General features: G+C 34.1%; 2 protein-coding genes across 5 annotated transcripts; both read right to left on the reverse strand.

Moving 5' to 3' along the window:
* Positions 1-4,851: 4,851 nt before the first annotated feature.
* Positions 4,852-7,042, reverse strand: LOC103499821 (amino acid transporter AVT6E). 2 transcript variants are annotated; one of them, XM_051088689.1, is made up of 2 exons: positions 6,812-7,042; positions 4,852-6,672 (listed from the first exon to the last, which is right to left on the reverse strand). In XM_051088689.1, the coding sequence occupies exon 2, from the start codon at positions 6,433-6,435 to the stop codon at positions 5,239-5,241; it is 1,197 nt and encodes a 398-aa protein (XP_050944646.1). In that variant the 5' UTR covers positions 6,436-6,672; positions 6,812-7,042; the 3' UTR covers positions 4,852-5,238. The 2 variants fall into 2 exon arrangements, with proteins under 2 accessions (XP_050944646.1, XP_008461149.2); XM_008462927.3 differs by having other exon boundaries at positions 4,852-7,042.
* Positions 7,043-7,566: 524 nt separating this feature from the next.
* On the reverse strand, positions 7,567-15,493 carry LOC103499820 (uncharacterized). Of its 3 annotated transcripts, none has more exons than XM_008462924.3 (16): positions 15,295-15,493; positions 14,296-14,595; positions 14,061-14,189; positions 13,738-13,945; positions 13,480-13,626; positions 12,823-12,897; positions 12,397-12,468; positions 11,993-12,064; positions 11,681-11,752; positions 11,480-11,551; positions 11,103-11,174; positions 10,176-10,247; positions 9,410-9,553; positions 9,248-9,319; positions 8,768-8,914; positions 7,567-8,200 (listed from the first exon to the last, which is right to left on the reverse strand). In XM_008462924.3, the coding sequence occupies exons 2-16, from the start codon at positions 14,491-14,493 to the stop codon at positions 8,016-8,018; spliced, it is 1,737 nt and encodes a 578-aa protein (XP_008461146.1). In that variant the 5' UTR covers positions 14,494-14,595; positions 15,295-15,493; the 3' UTR covers positions 7,567-8,015. The 3 variants fall into 3 exon arrangements, with proteins under 3 accessions (XP_008461146.1, XP_008461148.1, XP_008461147.1); XM_008462926.2 differs by lacking the exon at positions 15,295-15,493 and adding an exon at positions 15,151-15,267; XM_008462925.3 differs by lacking the exon at positions 15,295-15,493 and adding an exon at positions 15,029-15,216.
* Positions 15,494-17,278: the final 1,785 nt, after the last annotated feature.

Raw genomic sequence — 17,278 nt, forward strand, 5'->3', positions numbered from 1 at the left:
ACTATTTCATCTCAAATGGTATCATTAAACAAAAAAAAAAAAAAAAGTCCATAAATTTCAAGTTCACATAAGTCATGTCCGATTAGCTAGTTTTAAGTTCATTTAGCCTTGGCAATCTCTATAAGGGTCTAGTTAATATTCGCTTAAACGACTTATCTTTACAAAGACAACCTTGCTATGACTATCTGTACCAGAGCCATAACTATCTTTACAAGGATCTTGCTAGGCTATCTCTACAAGGGCCATAATTATCTTTACAATGGCCTTGCCTTGACTATCTCTACAATGGTCCTATCAATGTTAACTAATATGTAGGTCGAGTGTGACTGCATGAAAACAGTGGTCCATTTTATTAATGTTTATTTGGGTCTCTCTGCAGTTTTCTTTTTCAACAAGGAATCTAGATTCATGCTCAAATTGGACTTGTTTATCTCTCCCATGTGACGTTGTGCCGCAACTTCTTGTGTATTCCCTAGCTAGCAAAGAATTATAATTGGTTGAAGATGATTTGTCTCTATGTTTGTTTTCCTCCTTCTCCATAAATTTTATTGTGTGTTGAATAGATTCATAAGATTGTAATGGTAAAGAATAGGACAAAATATTCATAGAATTTTGATCCAAAAAAAATAGGACAAAAAATTCATAAGATGGGAATCTAAAAGAATAGGACAAAAAGAGGGGGGCTAAAGAGAACAAAAAATGTATACGCACGTTATATATTTTGTTAAACTAAACTTAATTGAAGAAAAATATAAAACTAAGAAGATAATAAACTACCAATTAGTTTAGTTAATTTTTGTTGGTTGTGAGAGTATTTTATAGTTTAATTCTTTTTCAACTCATTGTGTTACTTAACTTAGGTTTAGTTCATATTAAATAGTTGAAACTTTGATGTTTTTAAAGTAAGGGTGTAAACGGGTTGGATTGAGTTGGTTTGGGACCGTCTGGATTGAGTTGGATTGGAAGACGGTCCCAATCCAATCCAATCCATATTTTCGGGTTGGTTGAGTTGGCGATCTGAATAATCCAAATAGTATTGCCATCCCTTAAAATATGGGTTGGGTTATGTATGGTTGTCAGGTCAAGAACGAGATGGTGAACACCGGAGATGAGGGGCTGAGACGAGAGGGAAAGGGTGAGTTGAGACGAGAGGGAAAGGGTGAGTTAGAGAGATGACACATGTCATGAAGATTGAAGAACAAAGTGAAGATGAGCGTGAGTCCGTGACCTACTTCTTTTTCCATTTACTAAATGAATAATGATAATAAATTAATAATATATATATATATATAACCAAAATTTTCAACCCAACCCAACCCTTATAATATGGGTTGGGTAGTCCGAATTACTTTTACATCCTTAATTTAAAGTTGCTTCCAAATTTAATATGTAGAGTAGTACCATGGAAAGAAAAACAATGTCCTTCTAGAATGTATAAAAAATCTAAAATTTTAAACATATCATCTTTCTTTATATGGTTTGATAATTCAATCATCGTTTAATTTTTTTTTTTTTTTTTTGTAAAAAGAAACATTGTCTTGAAACATTTGACGATGATTAAATAATGTTTACAATCCAAACCGTATGTAGAAAGATATAATTAATTCAACTTATTTTTTAATTATAACAAGACCTATCATATTTTTGTTTCCGTCTACGCTGTATTTCTATTTGATTTTTAAAAAAATTGAAAAAAATATATCATAAAATCTTTTCTTTTAAATCGTAAACATTATTATAGTTCAAACCATATGAACCTATGCTCAAAATGATGATAATAATCTGAAAAAATTCAATTGTCAAAACTTTTAATGTCTTTTACATTGGGCCTTCCAAATTCAAAACAAACGGCACAACAGCAACACTCTATGGGCAAAGCATTCAAATGACCAAAAAGCCCCTCAAACATTACCCTCACAACACGCAATAAGACAAGGACATATTTGGAAATGTCCAAAAAAAATTATAGAAAATAACCCTAAAGAAAGATTCAATCAACCTTGAACCTTAATCAACATTTAAAAACTACCTCGTAACAAATGAATAAATTTGCGCTCATTTAGTCGAGCAAGTGATCTAACAGTTTTATTGGATCACTTCAAATGATAAATTGAATTTTCGAATTTTAAGAATAGAAAATCATAACAATATCACTAAGCTAAGCTTACTTTAATTAGAAAAAAATGGACGTTTTATTAACTTAGGTTTAAAATAAATGTTAAATTACGTATTTACCCCTCATGGGAAGGGTTACTTCGAAGCAAAGTATTTGGATAAATAGAAACGCCGAAAAGCGAAATCACTCACTCAATTCTCACATGCAAATTAAGGCTATAACTTCCCGTTTCCAATGGCGAACAAAACCGCTTCCTCTTCCCGCCTTTGCCTCTGTGCTCCGACCACCCATCCCGGCTCTTTCCGCTGCAGCCTCCACCGCCGTCCCTCGAATTCCTCCCACAAGACGCCGCAGCCGCTGCCTCCTCCGCATGGAAGCCAATCGAAGGCGGCAACGACGACGACGGATCATTATTTCCTTAAGGCGTTTCTGATGCAGATCGTAAAGCCGTCGAGTCATGGTCTTCAAAGACGGGGAAATTTCCAGCCTAAACCTTCTCGATTCTGCAATATCGTCTCCGCTCCGGATCCTCGTTTGGCTGTTTCATGATCGTGAATCGCGTACGTATGCATACATATGTGATTCATGGTTTTTGAAATTCTTTATCGATCATTTCTGTTTTTGCGGATGGAATTTAGTGTGTGTTGTGTACAGGGGAACGTGAAATTGAAAACGTGATTAAGCGTTTCTGATCTTTGTTTTGAGATTAATTTATGGAATTGTTAGGGCTTTTGAACTGAAATTGTGTAGTTTGTATATAATTGGAGGATTAGCAGACTGATCTTGTAAATAGTGAGAAAACTACAACTTTTATGAAACATAAAATAGTTTCAAATATTGATTGGAGAAGAAATTATTGAACTTTTGGTTAAAAAGGAAATCTTACGATATTACCCATTGTGTATGAATTAGTTTCGATAATTTAATGACATCAAATAGATTAATTAGTTTCAATTCAAATTATCACTCTGCCATTTTTGAAAGCTCCTCTTGATCATAATCACAATTTAAACTATCACTATGCCATTTTAAAAGTTTTGAAGTTTTTAAAACTTAAAAGCCTATAAACATTACTTTTAATATTGGTTTTTATGTTTCAAACATTGAAAAATGTACTAGTTTTATTGTCTTTCATTTTAGTAATAATTTTAAAATTCAAGTCAAAGTTTTGAAAAGTTTAAGCTAAAGTCAAATAATTAACTTCAATTTCCATTATTTGTTTTAGTCTTATCTAGTCCGTTAGTCTTTTCTCTAAACGAAGATACAATGGTGAATTGCTTGTCCCTATCAACTCGAATAGCTCGAGGTTTGTTTCCTTCGTCCACGGATTAATTACAATACTTTTATCGCCTCCACCGCCGGAAGAGCTTATGGACGAAAATGGGGAGAAGAAACCCGATTCTTTCTCCAAATTTCTTGCGGTGAGGGTTACAGCGCCACCCATTGTGTTCGATGATACGCCCTCTTCTCTTTCACATCCGCCGCATCTCCACCCCTGTGCGAGATGCTGTTTCTTGGGTATTTGAGCAAAATGGTAAAAGCATTGAAGCTTTGGAGTTGTTTGCTGAACTCCATTGATCAGGAGCTGTTGTACCAAATCTTTCAAGCTTCACTTTGCCCTCTTTGCTTGTTCAAATGTTGGATTGGTTAAGGTTGGTATGCAGATTACGTTCTCTCTCCATCAAAATGAGGCGTCGGTTTTTAATTTATTTGTGGGAAATGGATTAATATCAATGTATGCAAAATGTAATGCCATAAATGATGTTTCTCTGTTATTTAAGACGACGAAGAATAAAGATACTGTAACTTTGGAACTCTCTTATCTGTGGTTTTGTGGAGAACATTTTGGATGATGCACAGAAAACTTTTAAAAGGATGCCAGAATGTGATGTTGTGTCTTGGACTACCATTATATCAGCGCTTATGGACAAGCCAAGCGTGTTCGGTGACATGCTTTCGAATCACCGATTTCCCCCCTCCTTTCTGCATGAGCATCCCTTGGAACTACTAAAAGCTTGGGGATGAAAGACAAGGGAGGCACTTCTTGTACCATCTTCTTGGCAGAGCAGGAAATCTTTCTGATGCTGAAGCTCTAATTGAAGCCATGCCGGTTAATCGGGATTGTGTTATATGGGAGGCACTTCTTGGTGCTCGTAGGATCGTAATTTAGAACTTGCACAAAAGGTTGGGTTGCACAAAAGCTACTTTCCCTAGGAACCGATAGACCTGGAACGTATGTTGTATTGTCTAATGTATATGCATGTAAAGGTCTGTCGGAGAAGGTTTCGGATGAAGTGCAGGTACACTATTTTCTTACCAAGGACGATTCTCATGACAAGATTGAAGAGATCCATTCCTGCTTGAAGGTGTTGTTAAAATATCTCACCATGGCAGGTTATGTGCCAGATACAAATTTTATGCTCCATAATGTGGAAGAAGAACAAAAACAAAAATGAGCTTCTGTACCATAGTGAGAAGCTTGCCGTTGCTTATGCCATCTTAACCCGGCCGCTGGCAATGAGTCCGTCGACAGATTAACGTATATTTCAACTCTGTGGAACTATCCTCTGTTCTATGCATCGAGAACTCAAATAATCACACCAATGATGAAGTTTTTGAGACACGGACCGAGAACAACACACGTAGAGGAATTGAGTTTTTTTTTTGTTCAATGTAACGTTCTTCTGTAAGTCAAGGACAAGTTAATGTTCAAGATTGTAAACATACATTTCAAATTGTTTGATCAAGAAGAGTTTGCATTGAATAGAAGTAAATTTTCCTTATTCTAAGAGCTGAATCTTTCACTAATGCAAAACAATATCAAATAAACTTATGTAGTATCTTGTTCGAGAAAATTCTGACACCTACTTTTAATTTATCCATGCAATATTCCAAATGATAGGGTACACAACTCTCTCAATAATGGTTACATAACTCTCGAGGAATGCTGCAAAACAAAACTGTCTTTTTCATACCTCAAGTGATGCCATTATGTATGAATTCTTGAATTACGCAGGCGTGGTAACGAATATCGCGCCAAAAAAATCTAGCTCTGAAAGATCAGTTAACATGAATCGACGAACCTTATGCAAAAATGTACTTCGAAACACTTAAAAGAATGGTTACTCAGAATGATTGCTTAAGCTGTAGATATTACCAATCAATCCAACAATACCAACAATGAAAGCCAGCCCTAGCATTAACCATGATAGGAGCTTTTCTGTTGCATTCAAGCTCCCCTGCCCACTGTTCTTGCTTAGCTTTAATGCAATAACTGATGGAAATATGAATCCCAAAGAGACTGCTGTTGTTGCCCCTGTAAATTTAAAGGCCGTCCAAATGTTGGGAATCATAGTTGAACCAATATAGATCAGAGCCAACAAAACTATTGTCAAAATCAGAGACCTTTTCCTGCTCTCTGAAAGTGGCGCTGATCCCTCGAATATCAATGTGTCGACAGTTTGTCGTAAGGAGAAATGGATAACAGGAAAAACAAGAACTAAATGAAGAATATAACCAATTCGAACGATGTAATTTAATGCGGAGCTGAATCGAATTCCTAAATCCCTGTCAAAGTTGGTCAGCACATCTGACTCGGTGTCATTTCCAAAAAGTAAATAACCGGATATGGCAGTCAAAGCATAAACCACAATACATATCACAGTTGTAACCCTCCCCACTGTATTCATCTTCTGAGGAGACCTTGTTTCGAGCTCGTTGTATATTGGTGGGACATTGAAATGACAAACATAAGCATTTGTCATTATTGGAACCACCACAAGGAGGTCTAAAATCGCCTTCTTGGATCCAAAATCAGGACTCATTCTTGGAGGCTCAACCTTTCCTTCTACAAGCTTAATCAATGCAATAGCACAAGCAACTATAACAAAGACAACCGCAAGAGCTACCGACGCAGCTGATGTCAAACTCAAGGAATCAATCTTGTTGAGAGCACAAAGAGGAGCTAGAAAAACGACCAACACAACCAAAATCAAAAGCTTTCTGTGATCCCAAAATCCATGTCCCAACCATTGATCAAAAACCCCAATATGACGAACAGAACCAGACATAACATCACCCATAATAATCAAATAAACAACCAAAACACCAGCATTGTTCACAATTATACAGATTTCAGTCAAGACCTTCATAGATCTCCCAAATGCACATTGAACAACTTCCCCATAGGACGAAGATTTAGATATAACCAAAAATCTCACTAACAATTCAACACTAAACTCAGATAAAATCCCAATCAAAACTATCAAAACAAACCCCAAACCGACTCCAAGAACTTTCATGGTGGCAGGTAAAGCCATAATCCCAGCTCCAATAATGGAGGTTGTGAGATTAAACACAGCCCCTGAAATCCTCGACTCGCCTCGAGCCTCCCCAGTGATAAGGGGATGACTATCAACATCAAAATCCAAATCATCAAACAGATCATCCTTACCCTCTGTATAACCATTCAATGTTTTGGATCCAATCAAACCTTCTTCATCATGGGGAAAACTGGAAAGTTTTAGTTCAGGCGATCTGGGGTCCTGAACATCAATCTGGGATTGTAATTCAACATATCTAGTTTTATTATCCATTTCCATTCATAGAAAGTTTAAGGATTTATGGAATAATACAGATCGAGAAGCAAAATACCAATGACATTGACCAACCCCAGAACGAAAAATAAGAACTTACTCCAACAACAATGGAATTGAAAGTTGTTTCTTCTCTCTTGTTTTTCCGATCAAAAAACCCAACGGAAAAGAAACCTAAATCTCTGGGTCAACGGTCCACCGTCGTCTTTGTTATCGTCGTTGCTTAATCAAAATTTGATGAACGAGGAAAATGGGAGTTGAATTTTGATGCCTTCTTCAAAGCTTCAAAAATACATAGAAAAAAGATTCAATCTTTATACAATCTGAATTAGACGCAAATCTGGGATCCATTTGTTTTAATCCATAAAGCCAATCCACTGGGCCCATCTGGTATGACGTGGCGTCATCTGAATGGATGTTAGTCCTTTTATAGATATAGCCCTACATAGAATTGGCCGTGCCAGATCCGACCTCTTGGCTTGATTTACAATTTAATATACATTTTTTTTTGTTTAAGTTAAGATTATATTTTTATTACTTTTTCTCGAAGTTATGCTTAGAAAAAGTTTTGGATAAATTTCAGATCTAAATAGTTTGTTAATAATTATTTATTTGGTACCCTTATAAAAGTTTTATTATATTTTTATAAATATCTTGGTTCATGATTAAGGGTATATTTTTATAAATATTTTGGTTCATGATTAAGGGGACTACTTGTGGTCGTACTCTCTTTAGAGAGACATTAACAAAATTCAATTAAAAAAATTTCAAATAATGTAAATAATAATAATGACAAAATTTAAACAGATGAATATATTTTCAGAGTTAAGAAGACACCAAATTTGACAAGATCACTTCACTGTACAAATCCAAATCATCTGACAATAAATTATAACAAGATGGGTAGTTCATAAAGTGGAAAAGTATCCATTTCCAGTTTTTTACATGAACGAACATATTAACCAAATAACTTAATAATAAAAACTGCATTATTCACATTCTCCACTGCCTTAGCAGAGAAGGAAGATGTATTTACAGAAGTTTCTTTTTCTTTTTTTTTTTTTTTGGTACCACTTCTTTTTGCCATGGCTTGCAAGGTTCTACCATTTCTTACCCAATTTTTTTTCCAATAAACTAGACTGAAAAGAAAGAAAACCACTAAAAACACTTGGTCTTTGAAAGCTCATGGCCTAAAACAAATCCAAAACTATGTACAATTTGATAAGAACTTGTTGCCTGGATATCATTATTTACAACTCTGCCTTTGTGGCAGGTTGAATCACAGGGCATCTTCTTCTTCACGGCTACTCAGGGCGGAAGCTCACCAGATTCGGGAGGTCGGTAGATTGAAGCTTTTTTATGTCACTTGCTGAAACCCGACATGCCTCCAGTGTCAACTGCTTTAGATTCTTCAGAGTTTTCAGGTGTCGTAGTCCCGCAGAGGTGATTCTCGAATTCGAAATGTTCAAAGAGACCAACCCTGTTAAACCTGTGGGAATATATATTGGAGTAGAGACTTTAGAACATATATACAGAGATTCCAACTATCTTTTCCTTCAGCGCCAATATACAAATTTTAGAAGAAGAATGTAAATGAACCAATCTCTTACAAAAGAGAGTGCATTGTGTCATCAAATGTTATGATACAACAGACTGTCTAGCAAAAATAATTAAATTAAAGATAGTGCGTGTCCAGCACTTGTTAAGTATTATATGTGTTAGACACTAGTTGTACAAAGTCAAAATAGAACCAACATTCGTTAGAGAAGACGAAAAAAAATATAATTTGATAGTGAAATACATAAAACTAATATTTTAAGCATATAAATACATAAACTCATCGACTTTGAATTTTCCTCTTGTTTTAAAATGGTATATATTTTAAACAATCTATGTTTTATATACATATGTTCTTGCTGTGTCCCTAAATTTTTAAAAGGTAAAATGTTGCTGTGTCCATGTCATGTCATTTCAGTATTTGTACCATATTCGTACTTCTTTGCGCATAAATAAACAACAAAAAATGTAAGATTGTTTATAAATTTGGATGAAGTACCAGAAATTAGTTCCAAGGATTTATCAGTCAGATTGCCATTTTGTGATAGATTGAGCACCATCAAGGAAGACAGGTCTTTAATGTTCTTCACACCAGCATCAGTCAATCCTCCACCACATATTTCCAGGGACTGTAGGTTCTTGAAGTCTGGTTAACAAAAATAGAGAACGGAAGTGAGAAGTAGAGAACCCATATATCTAGAACACCCCATGACATGTAAGGGCTTCTTTGAAACGGTTTTTGAAGCATTTAAAAACGCTTTTTTTTCTCTTAAAAGTTCATTTCGTGCTCCCCTAAGTAATAACCCATTCATACAAATTTCTAATATCCTAGCTCATTTGAGTAAGAGATTAGCAAATATAAAGTAGTTCAATAACCGAAGCTTTTGAACTTATCAGGATTTTGCAAGTCCATTATTATAAAATATATTTTTCATAAACTAAACAGCAGGTGAATATAATATAACTGTGATATGCATACTTCGCAGATAGTTTGTTCCGGAGTCTGTAATACGAGCTCCGAAAAGATCAAGATGAGTCAATCCTACTAAACCTGCAAAAGAGGAATAAAAAGGCTAATCATAAAAGATGAACTCCAAGAGAATTCAAATATCAGAGCATTTCTCTACAGAAGAAAATGTACCAGTAAGGGAAGCAAGTCCGATGTCTGTAATTTGGCGAGTATCCAAATTAAGTGATTTAAGAGATGAGAGCCCAGACAGCTTTTTTAAGCCAATGTCAGTAACTACGGTGAATGAGAGATTCAATTTCTCCAGATTAAACAAACCTAAAACATAACAGATTGAAGATTGTGAAAACCAAGCTTACAAGGCTTGCCGGTACTAAACAGTCAGCAAGGAAAGAAGGAAAATTATCACTAGCACTCTCATTAGAATGGGTATACAGCTAATTTTGAAGCACAACTTGCCAAACTAGACCACATCTATCAAGATTGATGCAGAAGACATCATATTCATGGGGTTTTATTCAATCAATTTAAATGGGAAGAAAAAAAATATAACATTTTCTTCTACTCTTCCTTCGACATCCAAAAACCTATAATTTTTCTTTTAGTGTCCTTGGGACCAAATTCTGCCCTGTAATTCTTGTTTGAATCAAAAGAACTTGAAGACATAACCCAACTGTCGGTATTCAACTCTCCTTTTTATCATTTCTCAAATTCATAAAAAGCATACAAGATAAATCTAACTGATAAAATATTCTTACAACGAGGTAGCACATGAGATATGTTAGGTTAATTCAAATTGAAGTGGTTGCACATTAAATAAGAATAAAAATATCCATGAATAACGTAAACTTCTTTTAGAGCCAGGCAAATAATTCCTTCTCTCAAAATACATGTGTTTGTGTATGTGGTGTGTATTGCCAAGTTAGTGCTGATGTCTAACCAGATAGATGACGTAGACCATTGCTTCCAACATCAGTATCAGACAACTCCAAACATTTCAAACGGTGAAGAGCTGAAACAAATTAAGTAGGTAGAAAGTTTTAGCAATCAATTAGGGAAAAAATTACAAAAGACAAGAAGCCATAGCACAAGCCAGGGACAGAACTCAAAAGTAGATACAATTACAGATGTTTTATGAGGGAAAATCAATGATGTAGATGAATGTTAAATCATTTATATAATATAGTTAATATTAGTTTAGTTGTTAGTTTTAAATTAATTAGTATTTAAAATCTAATTAGTTATCTGTCTGCCATTTTAGAGTTGTATTAGGGAGATTTTTTAATATGGACCTTTTATTTTTTGGGGAGTTTCTCTCAACCTTAGGGATGAATTGCCCTTGTTTGATGATCATGGACTTGACTGAATACCTAGGAGTTAGGACTTCCAATTGTGATGAACTATCTATTATACCAAACTTCCCTCTGGCAATGATAACATATGGCCGATTAATAAAAGGAACCGTAAGAATGAAACTCTAAACACGTCCTACCTAAAAGGAAATTTCAGCAAACAGTTTATAAATGATTCATTTATTACAAAATCCATCCAAGACTGCACCGACATCAGTGAATCTTATATATGAGTGATTAGTATTTTGTAAACAGGGAATGCTACGTGACAGTTTTATGGCAACTCTCTCTATCTAAAATGGGTTCTAACACAACGTGTTGGTAAGATGAACTGCAAATATTGGACTGGTAGCGATAATTCCATCAGTTACCTGCAAACTTAAGGTCAGGAGCTTGGATCTACAGGGATATTAAGGAAGAGCAAATTTCAGTTGATGCAAGATGGGCAAACAAGAATAAAAAGTAACAAAAGTGCAACAAAATCAAAGAGAGATGTTTGAAGTTTAAATGTAAACCTTTCAAGTTAACAAGGCCATCATCCTCAATCCTGCATGAATCCAAGTTCAAGCTCTCCAAATTTGTTAGACCTGCTTTGTTGCATAAATTAAATATATATGTGTGTGTTTAATTACACTTATAAAGACAGCTTCAAAAAAAAAAAATCATTTCAGGAGATTATTGTGCAATATTGTTTATTGGTAAGTACCGTATAAGCTTTATGGACTTGGCATTATAACGTTGTAAATTTATTGAGCTTGAAAACCCTAATTTCAAACAATGTCTATTGAATACCAGTAACAGGGCTGATGGGCAGATAGCTTCATTGACATTAAGGAAATACAAAATGAGGCATTAAAATGGATTCAAATAGAATTTCAGGCAGTGAACACACCTTTCAGGTGAACCAAACATTCATCTGTTATGTCATTGAACCCCAAGTTCAATATTTTCAAAGCCCCAAGCCCTGTGAAAAAGTAGCCATCATAAGTTCAATATTTTCACAGCAAGTGTGCGAGAGAAGGATAGGGTCAGGGGGAGAATGCCAAAAAGAATAAGGGCAAGCAATTCACGAGAGATTCTTGAAGAATCTTACCAGAAAATTGCTCGCTTCCGTCATCAGTTATGTGACATCTGCTAAGGTTTAAATATTGAAGGGCACCAAGTGCTGACCAAAAGGGCACCCAAAAGTTAGTATGGTATGGCGAACTGAATATAAATACATAAAGACATTTGTCTTCCGATTTTGAAAAGAAATTTACAGATAAAGAATACAGTGTCAACCATTGATATTTATTTTATTGAACAGCATGTCAGTCAATAGTTGAAAAATAGACTAATTCACACACATTTTACAAGTTAAATTACTAGCACCCTGAAAAGGATAGACAGCATCAAGAATTATAACCTGAGAGAGTGTTCAAACAAGCAGCTGTAACTGGACAACCCTCTAAGTTCAGTAGTGAAAGCTTGTGCAGTCCTGTGCAATGCAAAGAAAATATAATTCACACCATCATTTATAGTACCAGAATTAGGAGACCAAGTAAAACAAAGGTAATGGATAACCTGCTATATAAAACATTTGGGATCATATCAATGAATAGTTGCCCTTAGGAAACAGTTAATACGCTACGATATAAATCAAAAGGAATAGAACATGAGATAAGAATATGCCAAAACTAAAAAACATCCAGCTAAAGTGAGTCTCCAGCTCAGTTAGCCTTTCCTTCAAGAAGGCTTGAAACTCTGAATAGAAAAACGACTTATATTTGGCATTGGATTACATATAAATGGGCAATGATAAACTCCTACCTTTCAAGTAGGCAATACCAGCATCTGTGACCTTACTGCATGAAATTTGCAATCCTTTCAAATTAGTTAGGCCTGTAGAGCAAATGAGATAATTGTTTATAAAACAAAAATGTTAACCAAAGAGGTTGCCGGATGATTTTAATAATAAATAAAGCAAACACCACAATCAAACAAAATCTTTAATGTCTAAATAAACAAAAAAAGAATGAACATCTAAGCTGCTGAACAGAAAAAAAAAATCAATTTCAAAATATATTAAAAGAAGAAACCTATGTTTAACTAAGTAGTGAGGATGATTCATAACAATAGCAGTCTATATGGACCACTCAATGGTATTTTTCTTGTATGAGCAAGAAATAGAACCGTACACCCACATATCTACTACATATAATAGACAGCAAACTAGTAAATCCTTAGTATAATTACCGGAGAGAGGCTTTATATCAGAATCTGTGATGCAATTACACCATTTGATATTAAGAGACTCCAACTTCCTTAATCCTGAGAAAGTGTAAATATTGAAATTAAAAGGCAGTCGTTCATGTTCTTTATCAAAAAAACTCACAAATCTGAAAATTGTTCCGTCAACATTTTCACGGTAAAATTCACATGGCTTCAAAACTAACGTGCATAACTAAGCAACACTAGTCAAAAGCAGATCTTTTGCATACTCAAAACAGCAGGTGTTATTTTCAAATTACTTTGTAAAGATCAATTTATTACTTTTTGAAGAAGAAATCAAGTACAAGAGAGGCCGTAAAAACATTAAGCGTACTGACAAACGAAAAGAACAGCTTACCTCAAGTAACTAAAACAGCCCCACTTCACCAACTTAAATAATATAGCACACTTAAGAGTAAGACTCAAATTAGATATAATAAAATATTGTAACAAGTCAGCCCCCAACAATACGTAAATTTATCTGTTTTAGCACACAATAAAAAAAAAACGCGAACTATTATATAGAGCTTATTTTTTTCAGGACTATGTTTTACTTAAAGCTAATGCATTCAGAATTTAGATACAATTATTGACAGGGTAATATTCTATACAGAAAAAAATACTTCAAAAAGTAGAAAGTACCTTGGAGATGAATAAGTCCCCCATGAATGCCAGGACATTTCTCTAAGTCCAATCTGATCAAGTTTACAAGATGAGCAAAGACGCTCATCCCTTGAGAAGTAATTTCACTGTTTTTCCTAAAACTCAAACTTGTCAACCTTGAGAAGCCTGAAAGATTTGCCCATCATGGTTATACTAAAGCCAAAAAGAGTCCCTCAGAGAGATCCTCCTCTCAGTTTCCAATAATGAGGATCAAATTGAAAATAATTGGATATATACCTCCAATATGTCCCAGTCCTCGATCTGATATATGTTCACAGAAGTTCAAATTTAAGGATTGGAGATTTGCGCAATTCCTGAGGTTCATCAATCCACCATCAGTTACTTCCGAGCCAGAAAGATCCACAGAAAGTACAGAGGATCCTTGCGAGGAGATGACATCTATCCAAGCATCGTTCACCCCTGGACATTCTCCAAAGTGAAGATCCTGAAAGTATACAAAATTATCCCATGAACTATATCAATTCAATTGGTTCAAAAGAAATGTTGAAAATACTAAGTAGGATAGATGCCAATTGATGAAACAGTTTACTCTCAGTTACCTGGAGAGCACAATCTCGAAAAGCTTGTATTGAAATATTATTTAGAAGCTGAGAATACACCAATTCATTGAGGATCAGCTGACTAATATCCCTTGGAAGCATACTGAAACTGTCATATTGATCTATATCCTATCATCAGAAGGAACACAAAGAAATTAGACATGATAAACAAAAACGACCATGTGAACACCAGAAAACACTAATGCCACACAAGGAGGTACTGAAAGTTCAGTACCTTGCATATTCGTCGGATGCATAAGTCCATAAGAGAAGGGCATTTCCCTCGTCGAGGATCAATGTCTACAAAAGGTCGAGAAAATGAAGTTGTCAACCATTTGGAACTCCCACTTTTACAGTATTTTCCAGATACTCCTCTAGGCAAACTGTCTTCGTTATCTAGCTGGTCTCTCTTCCTAGAACAAGCTCCCCCCATTGAGAAGGTATCCGATAATCAATTTATGTCATAAAAACTTCAGCAGAACATTATTGTAACCCATGCAATAACCAAAAAATAACATATGCACGTTACTTTACCCTGTCAAAATAGAACATAGCACGATTAAGTTAATTAATCTCAATAACACATCTCTTCATGAAAAAAATAACCATAAATCAAATACAACAACACATTTCAACTTGATGAATTATAGTAAGGCTAGCACCCACAAAATAGGATTATGTTCATCTGATGTTTCTAAACATGATTTCTCGTTGTCACCATGTAAAAGATAGATGTATAAGCAAAGGTAACAAGAGTTCCAAAATAACAAAACCAATTTCTCGAAGTCCCCATTTCCAACTGAAATTCATTGAAGGGAAAAACAAAAAAAACAAAAATATCCTATGCTCACTCTAACTCTGCGACAAGAGTGAAGAAGGAAACTACTCCAAAATACTCAAAACTTAAAGACAAAACCAAAAAGAACAATAAAACCATTTATCGATTGAATTAAAACCCCTGATCGCACCTCCTAAACTGCAAACTCCCTCGTTTTTTTGAGAGATTTCTCACTGTCAACATAATATAAGGGAAAAGAAAAAACGATCAAACGACTAAACAGGATCATCAAGCTCCTAAAAATCACCTTACCCTTTTACCAACAATCAAAAACCCACCACCCCACCAAGGAAAAACAAAAAACTTTCTAAAGAGAACAAAAAAAAAAATGATCATCAGAAAAGGAAAAGGGAACACAATCATCTCCAAGAAAAAAGACCATAACAACAATCATACCTGAACATGATCATATTGAATACATCAACTGAAAAGGGAAAAAAAAAAAAAAAAACGATTCCCAGAAGAAGACTGGACGAAAAAATATATATAAAAATAATATATATTTATCAAAAAGCAGTCTTTAGCGCAAATGGTTTTTTCTCATCTTTCTTCTTTGGGAGTGGGGAGCTCTACAAGAGAAGAAGAGTGAAGCAAGGGGCCGGAAAGAGAGAGGCAAACAAAAAAAAAAAAGTGCGAGGTGTCCATAGCCGAACCAAACTCCGAAGCAATGGATTTCCGACACGTGTGGTTTTGGGAGAGGCGGTGGCTCGGCGTTAGGTGTGCTTCGGTTGATGGGATAAGAAAGCCGGGGTCTGGGACCCACATCGGAAATTAGCGACTCCTTTTTTTTTTTAATTATTATTTCTTTTCTTTTCTCTTTCAATTAAAAGAAAAAAGAAGAATTTATATTTTTTTTGTGTTCATAATTTTGAAATGTCTCTTTCTCTATACAATACTTTTTTGAGTTTTTGTTTATCTTATTCCTTCTGGCTTTTAAATATCTATCTTAACATCTTTATATATAGATGAAATATCAATCTCAATGAATATTTCTAAAAATTATAAAGAAAACAAAATAAAAAATAAATATCAATAATCGTAAATAGTACCATAAAGTTATCAGAAGACTATACTTTCGCAATTTATAAAATAAAGTGACACGAATTATATTTTCATTTTTTTTTCTATTTTTTTAAAAATCAATTTTTTTTTTTTAATTTGGCTAATATGAATTTTTGAGAAGGAGAAGATAGAATGAAAAGATGTATGAAAATAAAGGGTATTAAATGAGAGTTTAAACAAAATAGGGATAATAAGTATGATTAATGATGATTTCCATATTAGGGATATAGATTTGTTGGAGGTTAGACTTTATCCACAAGAGAGAGGACCCACTAAGGGTGGCTTCGGCAAATTGGGCACGCAATCTCATTTGGGGTTCTTTTCATTTAATCTAAAGCATATATTATAAGATTGTGGAATATTTTATATAATATGATTTGATGGCATGTGGTCGAGCCTATTAGAGAAATCATGTATTTTTTTTTGGGGTGTTGGATTAATATGTGCTTCAAGTAAAGTATATATAAAACTTATACTTTCTTATGGATTTTAAAAACTATGTATTTAAAAAATTAAATTATTCCATTTGAGATTGAATTAATGATTGGTTTTGAAATTGTATGGGGTTTGTTGTTTTATTTTGAATTGTTTTTAAGAGAGTTGAGAGGCAAAATCATTTTGTTATAAGATGTAGCAATTTGTGGAATATATTAACTGAAATGTTTACTTTGATATAGTATTTGGATAAAATCTTAAAATATTCACTTTAAATTAAAATGTGATGAAATTTGTTAAATATTAATTTTTATTTGCGGTTCGTTTTCTAGTATTTAAATTTTATCTCGATTAGATGCCCTAAATTTGATTTGAGAAAGTGGAGCATATGATGTTCTTAATATTGGAATATTGGGAGAAAGTTTGTATGTTTAAATGAACTTTAATATTCGATAATGGTCGCCTTTGTAAGTTAGAGAGTTTTCTTGCTATCGAAAAAATTCTCTTTAAACCTTATGGAGTACAAATTTATGCTTTGTTTTTTATTCATTTAAATCGTACTAATCGATTCCTTATTTCTTTAAATGAATCAGATCTATAATATTTTATGGGAATAACCTTCTTCTTTTTTTTTTACTAATGCTTAGAAGATTAAGTTGCAGCTTTCTTACTACTAAATTCGAGACCTACTAATTACATAGAATAAGTTTGAACATTTGAATATACAATTGAAATCGAACAAGTATTCAAGTATACAAACTAAAATAATATTTTAACTTCGAATAGATTCATTCGATTTTGCGTTTTCAAAATATATTCTTTTTAAAGTTCAAATAGGCTCGTATTTATAAACCCACGACTAAAAATGTACATTTTTAAAAGA

Source organism: Cucumis melo, chromosome 1 (assembly GCF_025177605.1).
Source record: "Cucumis melo cultivar AY chromosome 1, USDA_Cmelo_AY_1.0, whole genome shotgun sequence".
Taxonomy (NCBI): domain Eukaryota; kingdom Viridiplantae; phylum Streptophyta; class Magnoliopsida; order Cucurbitales; family Cucurbitaceae; genus Cucumis; species Cucumis melo.

What these genes read in the sequence shown, in the direction of transcription:
- LOC103499821 (XM_008462927.3), bottom strand. Translation starts at nt 6,717, where the DNA reads ATGGAAATGGATAATAAAACTAGATATGTTGAATTACAATCCCAGATT.
- LOC103499820 (XM_008462924.3), bottom strand. Translation starts at nt 14,493, where the DNA reads ATGGGGGGAGCTTGTTCTAGGAAGAGAGACCAGCTAGATAACGAAGAC. An exon ending in TGGCCTTGTTAACTTGAAAG is followed by an intron (nt 10,248 to 11,102) that starts GTTTACATTTAA and finishes AATTTGTTTCAG; the next exon opens with CTCTTCACCGTTTGAAATGT. An exon ending in ATCCTTGGAACTAATTTCTG is followed by an intron (nt 8,201 to 8,767) that starts GTACTTCATCCA and finishes ATATTCCCACAG; the next exon opens with GTTTAACAGGGTTGGTCTCT.